The sequence below is a fragment of the Elephas maximus genome, chromosome 26 (genome assembly GCF_024166365.1).
Source record: "Elephas maximus indicus isolate mEleMax1 chromosome 26, mEleMax1 primary haplotype, whole genome shotgun sequence".
NCBI classification, from domain to species: Eukaryota; Metazoa; Chordata; class Mammalia; order Proboscidea; family Elephantidae; genus Elephas; species Elephas maximus.
In genome coordinates this window covers 10,976,433-10,989,392 of record NC_064844.1, presented here as the reverse complement: position 1 = coordinate 10,989,392, position 12,960 = coordinate 10,976,433, and the positions used below count along the sequence as shown (strand labels likewise).

The window sequence follows — 12,960 nt, the reverse complement described above, 5'->3', positions numbered from 1 at the left end:
TGGTGGTGCAGTGGTTAAGCACTTCACTGCTAACCAAAAGGTCGGCAGTTCAAACCCACCAGCCTCTCCGCAGGAGAAAGATGTGGCAGTCTGCTTCCGTAAAGATCACAGCCTTGGAAACCCTGTGGGGTGGTTCTACGCTGTCCTATAGGGTCGTTTTGAGTCAGAATCAATTTGACAGCAATGAGTTTGGTTTTTGGTTATGTGGGGAAACAAAACTCATATATTACAGTATGTTATTTTCAGTCATAAAGATGTTATAATTTTTTTTGTCTTCAGTCTTTTGTCACTTCATTTTTTTTTTTATTGTGCTTTAGGTGAAAGTTTACAGCTCAAGTTAACTTCTCATACAAAAATTTACACACATATTGTTATCTGACATTGGTTGCAATCCTTATAATGTGACAGCACACTCCCCCTTTCTACCCGTAGTTTCCTGTGTCCCTCCAACCAGCTCCTGTCCCTTCCTGCCCTCACATCGTGCCTGCAGACAGAAGCCGCCCATTTGGTCTCCTGTAGATGCCTGAACTAAGAAGCATACCCTTCACAGGGAGTATTTTATGTTTCTAGTCCAGTCTAATCTTTGTCTGAAGAGTGGGTTTCAGGAATGGTTTTAGTTCTGGGTTAACAGAGCATCTGGGAGCCCTGGCTTCAAGGGTTCATCCAGTCTCGGACCATTAATCTGGTCTTTTTACATGAATCTGAGTTCTGCTCCACACTTTTCTCCTGCTCCGTCAGGGGCTCTCTGTTGCGTTCCCTGTTAGGGTGGTCATTGGTGGTAGCTGGGCACCATCTAGTTCTTCTGTTCTCAGGCTGATGGAGTGTCTGGTTTACATGCCCCTTTTGTCTCTTGGGCTAATATTTTCCTTGTGTCTTTGGTGTTCTACATTCTCCTTTGCTCCAAGTGGGTTGGGACCAATTGACGCATGGTGGGAAGTTTTTAAGACCCCAGATGCCACTCACAGAAGTGGGATAAACAATATTTTCTTAATAAACTTTGTTATGCCAGTTGACCTAGAAGTCTCCCGAAATTACGGTCCCCCGACCCCAGCCCATGTTACTCCATCCCTCGAAGTGTTTTGTTGTGTTCAGGAAACTTCTTAGCTTTTGGTTTAGTCCAGTTGAAGATGTTATATTTTTAATGACATGTTTTTAACCAATATAAATGTTGAGCATTTTAACATGATATTCATAGTTTTTTAAAAAATCTCTTTTTTGGTTAAATGATAACTCTTTGCATATATCTCTGCCTATGTATGTCATACACACACATATTTACATATCAAAAGGTAATATCTCATTATTTTAAAATATCTCAATACTTCACCTCACAGAAAATTGACAAGATTTCTTAAGGTTCACAAATATATCCTATTTCACATATAATTGTGCACTTGGGTACTGAAATACAATAATCAAAAAAAAACAAACCCACTGCCGTCAAGTCGATTCTGACTCATACTGACCCTATGGGACAGAGTAGAACTGCCCCGTAGTTTCCAAGGAGCACCTGGCAGATTCTAACTGCCGACCTTTTGGTTAGCAGCCGTAGCATCTAACCACTATGCCACCAGGGTTTCTGTGAAATACAATAGATAACCTCATATTTTTATGTGGTTTTCAATCAGCTGAATTAAACATTTAGTATTTTAAGAATCACACATAATAATTTTAAATAAATAATTTCACTATTTGTAGGAAAAAAATCAATTTTCCATTTAAAATAAGGAGCTTAAGCTGAAAAGTGGTATCTTCTATATGGCAGCTACAGTTATATGCTGTCACGAGAGCTATTTCCCTAAGGAGAGTCCATGCACGCTTAATTACAGAGAGACATCATTACTTAGAAGAAAAACATGAGTCTTTAATTTCCTTGCCTCTGCTGGACTAGGGCGGTTCATTCTGCGGAATCTAGCAACATCTGAATTTTACTTAAACTTAGCTGGTTCCACATACGGGGTCAGGTATTGTCAGGTTACACACAACAGTAGCTCCTGAACTGTGATCACTGCTGCTTCCGTTATGGATTAGCATCCGCACAGAATTCATTATGTCTATAATTAAACACAGAAAGCCCCTCCTGATGTTAAGATGTTAGTCAAGCAACTGTTTTTTTTTTGGCAGCTCCTTTTCTAAATTTTGGACCACCAGATCCCTCCTGGGAACCAACCTAAAAAATGCTGTTTGAAGCAGCACTTGTTCCTATAATGTGGCGTCACTGTATTTCTAATTACAGTCCAAATAGTTTTGAGCCCACGTAACCAGACGAGAGTCCAGGTCAGCACTTTGGCTTGCCAGGTCAGACTTGTCTTCCTCCCACTTCTTTCCAATAATAGTTTCTCATCTATACCAGAAATAGCACAGAGAATACATCTTTCCAACTCTAAGAACAGTTCTTGTGTTGACTTTAGGCGATGTATAGGGGAGCCAAGCTCACTTACCCAAACAGAGATCGTCTCTTCTTGTTACGTAACTGCAATTATGTTGTGTCCAATGTATCATCCTCTATACTTCGGCAGAGCCACTTTCTACCTCAGCAACCCTCACTAGGCGTCTACTTACATGACTGAGCTAGGCTGGTACATTTGTGCTGAATCAGCATGGACTTTGAAAATTCCAATAATGTTATCTCCCCAACTGGGCAGAAATTTTGTATTGCTTGGTTTATGAAAACTAGGTCTTTTCAAAGGGACAAGAACTAGCTGTAATGTTTGTAAAATACAATTTGTTGAGGCTTTCCTTCTAGTTAGAATAGAATCAACAAGTTAAGCATAATATGAACAGAAGGTCACAAAAGAACCAAATAAGCTAGTGTTACGGAATTCTCCCAAGCTGTTCCATTTCTTTACTATTATGGCATAAAGACATGGCATTAAATTTAAGGATCTGCCGTGATCCTCAATTGAGAAGGCTTTATTATAAGTCAGCCATTTAAATCAGCAGCAAGTTGGTAACTAGTAACCAGGTTTCAATCACTCATTAGCTGTTTGATAAGTGGAACGCTCAGGCTGTGTCATATAATGAAGAAAGTTGTTGCTGGGACACAGGGCATGACTGGATTCCAATCTGAACTCTGCTTTTCATGAGCTATGGGACTTTTGGCAAGTTACCCATTCTAGATTACAATTTTCTTACCTATAAAATGGGAATTTTATAAGATCTGTCAAGCAGGGCTGTTAGGAATAAATAAGGTAAGATGGGCAAAGCATATTGCACAATGTTTTTCATTCAGTAAACACTAAATAGTAATTGTAATAAAAATACTGTGATATTCTAAACAGTAATTTTAAAGGGTGCTGGATCACTGAGTCCTCAAAATCAAGAGGTGCTTGCGTATGGCACCATTAATGTAAGAGCACCAAACACACTTCCTGAAAAACAAAAATTCATACTTACTATTTTGAGGGGAAATCATGTATATTTATAAATTTAGAGAGCTTTGTAGGAGTTACTTTTTTTCCAATATCCAAACGAATATTTATTGAGCTCTTATAATATACTCATTACTCAAATTACTTATAACGTCAGGAGTTTGGTTTTTCTAATCGGTAAGCTTATATGGCCTGAGTGTGTCGGTGGGACTTTCACTCAATAGATAGATACAAATGCAAATATATTATAAAAGCACAAGACTTAAGGTCAAGAAATTGGCAAATAATTTAAGCTCAAAAGCGTATCAGGTGTTTAAAACAGAGTTTTCATACATGACCTCTTGCTTTCCAAGATGGTCTTTGGAGTTACTTTACTCGCATTTGACTTTTTTGCCTAAATTTTTCAGTATGGATTTCCAGTAAGGATTCATTTGTAAGTAAGCTTTTATAAGTATTTAGTGCATTTTTATTCAATGAGCCACATTCCCACCTTCCTTCTTTTTATTTGAAGGACTTTTTGAAAATCAAGGTATGGCTTACATAAAGTGCCTAACTCATAATCATATAGTTTAGTGAGTCTTTACAAACATAAATAGCCATGTAACCACCACTCAGGTCATGCTCATGGATCTGCTCTGTTCCCTCCCATTCCACATCACCAAAAGGTAATCTCTGTTCTACCTTTCTATCATCATAGATTCATTCTATCTGTTATTGAACTTCATATAAATAGAATCATATAATATAAAAAATAATAATAATAATTCCTACCTTAAATGACCTATTTTATTTGTTTCGATTTTACACATTAGACACTAGGGGAGCAGTGACCTCTTTACCCGGCGTGTGAGGTTCCAGTGTATGAATGTGTAATACAGGAACTCTACTAAATCGTATGCATACTATTGAGCAGAAATGGCCTAAAATACATTAAAAACAACTCCAAAGTAGATTTATAAAAACTTGTTTAACATTTTCATTATTAACATTGAGAACCCCTAGAGTCATCCCCCATTCCCGTTAGATATTTCTTTCAAATATCCAAGCTTTTGTGAGCTCATGTCTGTTATCCACTCAAAAATACTCCATGAGATAGGCTAACAGAGGTTCACAGTTTATTACTAGTCTGATTAGGTGGTTCTCAGTTTACTATTTTGGGAACTGAAATACAGAACATTAAGGGTCTTACTCTACTTCTAACAGCTCTTTAGAGGCAAAGCCACACCTGGAATTTAGTTCTTCAGACCCCACACCACATTCTGTTTGCATATATTATGTAGGCAATAATATGGCAAGAAAGGAAGCTGAGAGAGCATTGCACTTATTCCTATATTCAAGTAGAAATACAAGGAATCCATGCTCATTTTCTCAAGAGAGAAAACCATATAGCCATGTAGTTTCTAAAGAGCTCTAAAGCATCTCTCTCTCTCTCTCACACGCACACACACGCACACACACACACAATTAAAATCCTAATTGGAACATTTTAAGATTCACTTTTCAGCAAAGACCATGAAAATAGACCTAATCCTGTACTTCTGAGTATTAGAAAGGAGACTGAGCCATAAAATTATAAGGAAATACACCAGGAAAAAAGTATAAGGATTTTACATAATATTATTTTTTCTGTACAATGAACTAAAATCTTCTACAAATGAAAAAACTTGATGTATTCTAAATTATGTTAAGTGCATTTGTGTCACTTTTTGAAAGCACACTTTGTATAGCAACTTCTAATACTGGGTTTATTATCTCCATAAGAAACACAAAACCTGAATATCTATGATAAGGCACAGTTTTATAGGTCTTAACCCTGCAACCAGGGTAACCATCAAAGCTTCACTGAGAAAGAGGTGTAGGATGTGGCCAACCACTATTTTCAGTATCAAGTGAGGCCCTGAGTCCTAATTTTCACAATGCAGCTAGAATAATGACAGGAATATTAGATAGTACCAGGCCGTTTAATAGTCAATAAGGAGAATATATTTTCAGTAATGAGTTGAAGTTTCACATCTCACAAAATGAGATCCAAAACAATAATTTTAGGGTGAAAAAACATAATCTGCTTAAATATAAGAAGATAGTGTCTAAGCTTTAAAGCTCAAATATTGCCAAGCATGTATGCAGTATACACGTAAATAAATGTACTTATAGGAGAACCTCTAAGGGAAATTATAATATTGGATGGATCTGTTTTCTATACTACAGCAATTAAAAGGTTCCTATTTAAAATAGGTAATAATTTAGTATAAACTTCAAAGAGGAAATCATATTTTAGATGGAAAGATACTAATACTGTAAAAAAAAAAATCACTGTTTAGGAATAGGATTGGGATGAAATAAAGGTATTAGCTTATACGGAGAGTGAAAGACAGTTTTCACAAATGCTTTTGTGTTAAATGCTAAATGTGAGCTTGACAATCTGAAGGAAAATTCTGAAGTAGAATTTTATTTTTTAAATATTTTGAATCACACACCTAAAACAAATATTTTGAATCACACACCTAGACATGACTTAATATTCAAACACAATTGTTTAAAACAGAAATTAAGGCTCATGGTCTAGGTTGTTTGTTTTTCTGTACAAGTTGGACCTTTTGGTTTAATCAAGGATCAATATTAAAATTGCTTTTTAATGAAAGAGAAAAAATTCTGTATTTGAAGTTTTCTTTATAGCGCCCCTAATACGAAGATGTGGCCATCTACTTCCCTAAAGATTACAGCCTTGGAAACCCAATGGGGCAGTTCCACTCTATCCTACAGGGTTGCTATGAGTCGGAATCGACTCGATGGCAATTTGTGTTGGGGGGGTGGTTAATATAATGATAGCAGTAGCAGTGTTGGTGACAGTGGCTCTAGACATGGCATTAATAATAAAAATAACAAATATAGATATATACAGAATTCCAAGCACTGTTATAAGAGCTTTACATGAAGTCACCAGCTTAATTTTCATTTAAGAGCCTTATGAAGTAAGTACTATTCTTATCCCAATTTCACAGCTGACAAAATGGAGGCATGGAAAGTTTGGATGTGCCCTACTTGAAACCAGGCATTCTGATGACTTCTACCCTGCCACTGCATCTCAGAATAGGGAAACAAAATCTTAAAATAATACATTCCGCTTCATTTCTAACATTCGCAAATGGTAGCCCAGTTTTTAATCACTATTTTCTGTTCTAGATAAGCTTTTCAATAGGCCAGATAGATGTCCTTCATTGCTATACTTTAAGAGCTACCCACACGTTCCAGCTAGTTCAAAATCATTGTTGGGCTTTTCTGGCCCACTCGAAGCTTTCTCAACACAAGTGATGCACATTTGCCTACAATGGTAGACTTCAAACGAAGTTCTGGCAAAATCTCTGAATCGTTTTTGTTCATTCTTCATATCTATGTAGTAGCTACTTAAACTTTTTAAAAACTTACAGAAGATTATCAGCCCTTACACAATAGTTTCCTTTATTGTAGCAGTTGAAATACTAAAGGGCTAAAATCAATCAAACATCCAGTAGGTACTGCCATAAAAAAGGTACTTTGAGCAAGGCTTGGTGGGGCTACAATAAAGTATGGCATTGCCACTGGACTTCAGAACCCTCTAGGTTCAATTTTATATCTGAGAGAAACCACATGATAATCCAAATAAGTGGCTCAGATAAGGCTTTCAATGGCCTTAGATTTCTATACCTAACCAAATTCACAAAGACTCTAACTTCTTAGTGAAAGAAGCCTGTTTTTCCCCCTGCCCCTAGTTCAGCCTATAGCTTTCAGTGGGTGATTAGCAAATACTGTTGATTAACAAACAGAAAATAATGTTTTCTCTCTTTTCCTGGCCCCCTTTCATCTATTCTCTATACTGTAGCCAGAGCTATATTTTTGAAATAAGTATGTGATACTGCTCCCCTCCTTCCACCCTCCACACTAGGGACCTTCCAGGGCTTTCCATCACTTTTATGATAAGCTATAAAATCCTTGGCATGGTCTGTGAGGCCCTACATCAGCTGGTTCCACTCCTTTCTCTAAGAGCTCCGTACTCAAGGTCTTCTCTCAGTCTGTGTCTGCCATCTCTTGCCACCTGGCTTCTGTACCTAATGCTCATCTTCTGCCAGTAGCTGGTTAACTTCTCATCTTTCAGATTTCATTTTAATTTGCGCTTCTTAGGAAAACCTTTCCAGATTAGGTCAATTCATACTCTTTTAAGTTCTCATAGTACCATGTGGCACAGTGGTTAAAAGCTTGGCTGCTAACCAAAGGGTCGGCAATTTAAATCCACCAGCCACTCCTTGGAAACTCTATGGGGCAGTTCTACTCTCTCATATAGGGTCACTATGAGTTGGAATCGACTCAATAGAAACGGGTGTGGTTTTTTTGGTACCATGTACTTCTTCAAAATACACACCACCATTATAATTTTCCATTTATTTTTCTGAATTAATGTGCCTCCTTATTAGAATGTGAGGTCTATGAAGGTAGTAAGGGCAATTTTCTGAGTTTACTCAACATATTCTTGCTTGAGCCTAGCACTTTGGCACATACAAAGCACTTAATAAATATTTGTTGATAAAAGAGTACATGAATGCGTGAGTGAGTAAGTTAATATGTTCACAATAGTAAAGTCATGGAGAGCAGGAGTTTTATTAAATAACATCCACCACACTGCCATGTTCAGTAATACCATGCCATCTGTCAACACAAGCCATATGTGCTTATGGCCATGTAGATAGGGGAAGTAACAAATGGTGACACTCACAACCTAGTACATAATTTTAATGTAAGTGATACTAAACTGCATGAGACACAGACCTGGAAATCATAAGATGTATAACTTAATTTTTCATTCACCAACTTTTTACTCTTGTTTGTAAGCTGTATAGACACGGAACGCACAATGACTTCAAGCTGGTAGGAAACTATTAGTACTCATAAGTAGAAACTTATTAAATTATAATGGAGGGGTACTTAGATGAGTATGATTCACTGAAAAAGCTATGTGCCTAAGAAGCACCATCATTCAGGAAGGATAACAGTCTCATGTAGTCCAGTTCTGAGGTGGCTCTTGGGGTCACAGAACATAAGAGATCCACAAATTGGTTCTATTCCATCATATATATTTTTTTCTCTTGAATAAGACCTGAATTCCTGCCCCCCCCCCCAAAAAATCAACCTGAATGAAATAAAAAATGTATTCAGCAGAAATAATACAGGACTCAGGAGTAAGAACATTTGTGCTTTCATTCAGGCTCTGCCATGAACGTGGACATGACCCATAACCTCTCCGGTGTCCCATCACCATCCTTAAATAAATAAAGTGTGCTAGGCCTGAAGCAACAGAATACAGATGAAACTGAGCTTATTAAATAAAAATATTCTAGAAAGGCATAGGTGCATAAGTTGTTTCAAGGCACTATAAAGCTGGGGAGACAAAGCAGAGAATGCTTTTATTGTCTTTTTAGTAATTCTCATTATATTTTTAATACGAAAGCAACTAAGATAATATTAGATGATATTTTCTTAAGTTGAAAAAAGAAAATATTTGGAAACAGACTATTAAAATGTGTGTTTATGTTTGCTTGTCTGTTGATTTTTTTTTTCCCTAAATTTTCTCTAATGAACATGGATTTATTTGTTTTTAAATTAATTTTCAAAAAGAATGACAACAATTGGTGTAAATATTGGCTGGAGAGGGGGCTGTATTTATACTTCATCTGAATGGAAATCACCTATCCCTAGCCATCAATATCTGATTGGTGTTGGGAGAGGCATCCATCCTCAATTAATTATTCAACAGTCACTTGACACGCATGAAACAGGAAAATATAAGCAAGATGGAGCCAATCCTTCTGAGAGGACTCCTGCCTTTATCCCTCCATTTCTCATTCCTGTGATAATCAAAGGCATCCACCCTTTTGTTTGCCTTTCAAGGCTACTGGTGATCTTGGCACTCCGTTTTCAGCTCAAATTTTCAAAATGAATCAGGGCTTCTGAACAACCATGATGGATTTGCTTTTCTGGGTTGACTTCTCCTATGCGTCAGGTACTATCGTTCAATTATGCATGTGGGTAAATTCTCTAATTCTTCTTCTCACAGAAAGAGCTATCCATTGGCCAAAACAAAACGTATTTCAGAGACATCTAGGTCTGCTTCCCTTTAACCTATTATTTTTCCATGCTTTCTCTGCTCAGCACTCTTCCTGATTATGCATGATCCCTGGATCCTCACATTAAAAATGCACAGAAAAAAAAAATTCATTTAAAACACCCTCCCACACAGTGCAAGCTGTCACTGTATCCTATTTGTTTCCTAATTTAAGGACGGGAGTTCTATCTCATGTGTCCTTCTTTACATTGCTCTCTCTATCTTTTAAAGTAGCACTGGGACACTTGGAGCAATTTTTCCCATAAAATAGTGTTCCTTTTTTTCTTTCTTTTTATTAAATCCATGCCAAGGTATGTAACTGGACATTTTATTTTAATAAATCATCATACCTAGCTATCTTATGCATGATTTACATTTAAGTTGGATTTGCTAGAGGAAAACAAATGGACTCTTTTGCTATTGTAAAACATAACTGGAAAGCCCAATCTTAAATTCATGGAAATTTACTGGCAAAGCTGAAGTGCAATATAGGCCAAAGGATAGACAGTCTTCCATAATACTGAAGCCAAAATGTAATGAAAACAAATACCCACATTAAGGCAGAGAATAATACAACCCTTTACTCTTTTTCTCTAAACCCATGAAGGCTATAGAACTCCCCTAACGACTAGCCTTTCCTTTTTCCTAATGAATTCCATTTGCCGTTTGAAATTATAAATTTTCTCATGTCTTCACTTCTCCTAAAGTCAGGTGAGAGAGAACTGCCAAGCCTAATAAGATTTACACGGGCCAGTTCCCCTTCATCCAGTGTCAGCAAAAAAGGGAGAGAAGACATTACACAACAAAACACAGATACACATAGCTTTCAAAACCAGATTTAATAATTCCCCTTTTTTCTTCCTAATCCAGCCACAAATGCATTTATCCATGTATTAGCTGGCTTGATTTGACCCATAATTTATCTACTTTACAACTCTGGCATCTCTCCTGCTTTGCCACTGAGACATCCATGTTTCACCTTTTCCATGTCACCTTCTGTTCATAGGTTTTTCTGTCTTCATTCAACAATATTTTTTGTTGGTCATTATTACATAGCGTCATTGAGGAAACACACTAACTACTCGATTTTATTGTTGGGGGGGGAAAACCCTCAGGTATAATTTTTTTTTTAATTCCACACTGTTTCAAGCCCTAAGAACAGCAGAAATTACCTATACTACTCAGATACAAGTCTGTAGCTGAACAGCTTCAGAAAATCTCTTACAATTCAGCACGTGCATTTCCTGTTTATTAGCCTGCAGAGGCTTCCCAATCCATCAATGTTCACATTTTTCTGTTTATCTTCCCAAGGTATTTGCTAATTGAGAAACATGTTATCTAATCTTTAACACCTGAACATTAGCTGACCCTTCTCCCACTTCCAGAAACCACAGAAATCACCTTATTTTTCTTAACTGACAAACGCTAAACTTGGACATCACCATGGGAACCAACGTTAATTCCAAGTACCCTTCTCCCACTAGCGAAGACAATCTTGACATGCTTGCCCACTTTGTCCACAACCAAGAGCTGGTCTTTAATCTCTACTTGCAAAAGGCATAGCAGTAGCTATGAATCCTGCCTCTTTCGTCCTTTACCTAGGGTAACCAGGTGGGAAATCTCAAACGTGGCCATGGCGAACCTCCCCTGCCCCTCATTCTTCACCAAATGCATGCTGGACCTTCACAATGCTTGCCTGTCTGTTCTAGAGCTCGTAGAGGGAAGTATAGTGGTTATGTAGTGGGTCATGGCCCAGTGAATACGGGGACGAGCCTGGCAAAGACCCCGCGGAATGGCAAAGAGGAGTCATTCTGCTTGCCACTTGGAAGGAAGCAGCGTTGGTGGAAAGGCTCCCAGAGGGAACTGAGCCTGGAAATGGGTGCTGCTCAACCAGTAAGAGGATGCCAAGGGAGGAGCTGTGGGTGGTGGTAAGGGAGAAGGGCAGCAAGAAACAGATCTTCACCTCGAAGCGACGTCCAGAGAAGGCAGGCCCCATGCACCAGCCCGGCCCGCCTGCCTCGCCCTGCCTCCCTGCACCCTGCCCAGGCCGAGGCCCCGGGGCCCTTACCTTGGCTGCAGTCCTTGCCGCGGAAGCCGGTTCGCGAGCAGTCGCACACGGCCTGGTCGTCCACCACGGAGCACACGCCTCCGTTGAGGCACACGCCGCCCTCGCCCTCCTCGCCCCCCTCGCACGGGCTCCCGCCCCCGCTGCTGGGCGGCTCGTCGTCCAGCTTCACGTCCCCGCTGTCCACCGGCAGGGCCTGCGAGGAGTTGACCCTGACGTCGCGGATCCAGCCCTTGAAGGGCTCCCGCTCCCTCACCGCGGCCAGCGTGAGCTTGAGCGTGGCTGCGCGCAGCTCCGGGGGCAGCCCCCCGACGAAGAGGCCGCTGAACACCGTCATGTCCCGGCGCTTGGACTTGACCTCCACCCACTTGGCCTCCACCTGGTCGATGAAGAGGGTGGTGTTGCGGAACTGGCGGCGGATGCGCACGCTGTGCCAGGCGCCGTCGTTGACCGGCGTGTCGGCCAGCAGCGTGGCGGGCTCCGCGCAGAAGATGGAGAAGCTGAGCTGCAGGCGGCCGCCGCGCGTCAGGATGAGCTCCAGGAAGTCGCAGAAGCCCTCGTCGTCGAAGTAGAGCACGAGGCCGCGGGCGCTGCGCGTCTTCAGCTGGAAGGTCATCTCGCTCTCGCAGCAGGCGTTCCACTTGGGAAAGCGCGTCCACTGGCCCTCGGCGCCCGGGAACTCCAGCCCGCTGCCCAGCTCGGCCCAGCAGCCCAGGAGCAGCAGCGAGAGGCACAGGAGAAAGCAGCCCCCGCGCTGGACAAGCGCCGTCCCCATGCTCGGGGCTGGGGTGCGGCGGGGGGGTGCCGGGGCCGACAGGGTCAAAATGGTCCTGGACACCGTGGTGTAGAATTGAGGGTCCAGGGATGGAGTGGGGTGAGGGGATGGGCAGGAGTGGGAGGGATGCCCCTCCTCTATCTAGCTCTTTTTTTCTTCTTCTTCTTCCAACAACCCCTCCCTCTCTCCCTATAGTCCCCTCCCAACTGGAAAATGTAGACCTCAGTGGTACAGGGCAGCCACAGAACTTCCAGGCCAAAGGGGGGATACAGTTTGGAGGCAACGTACTGGAAAAGGTGTCAACAGAAGTCCAGAGAAATCACTGATCCATTGGAGCCGGATGGACTAGTTTAGGGAGGTGTTTACAGAGGCTTCACTTCTCAAATACCATCATCTAGCAGGTACCTCCTGCGGTACGAGGCAAAAAGCGTCAGATAAGAAGCGGACACTTTTCTTAGGGAAGTACAAGGAGCCAGCAATGAACCAGTATCCCTGGGTGCTTGTGAATGTCTCACGTGTTTCTCCTCCGGCTGTAATGTCCCAAACCAGATGGGAGAAGGGGTTCCTTGCCTTTTTCGGACACCACTTACCAATCCCAGAGCAGCTTCAAAGGCCT

At 40.7% G+C, this 12,960-nt stretch overlaps 1 protein-coding gene across 19 annotated transcripts in view; it reads right to left on the bottom strand.

Moving 5' to 3' along the window:
* NRXN1 (neurexin 1) overlaps nt 1-12,433 on the bottom strand; it is a 1,236,536-nt gene extending 1,224,103 nt beyond the window's left edge. For all 19 annotated transcript variants that reach the window (XR_007515513.1, XR_007515514.1, XM_049870248.1 and 16 more), the window contains exon 1: nt 11,573-12,433. Coding sequence is in view for 17 of the 19 variants with exons in the window: in XM_049870248.1 (XP_049726205.1) it covers nt 11,573-12,344 (772 nt within the window). In the remaining 2 variants the exon portion in view is untranslated. The remainder of the gene's footprint in view (nt 1-11,572) is intronic.
* Between the last annotated feature and the right edge of the window lie 527 nt (nt 12,434-12,960).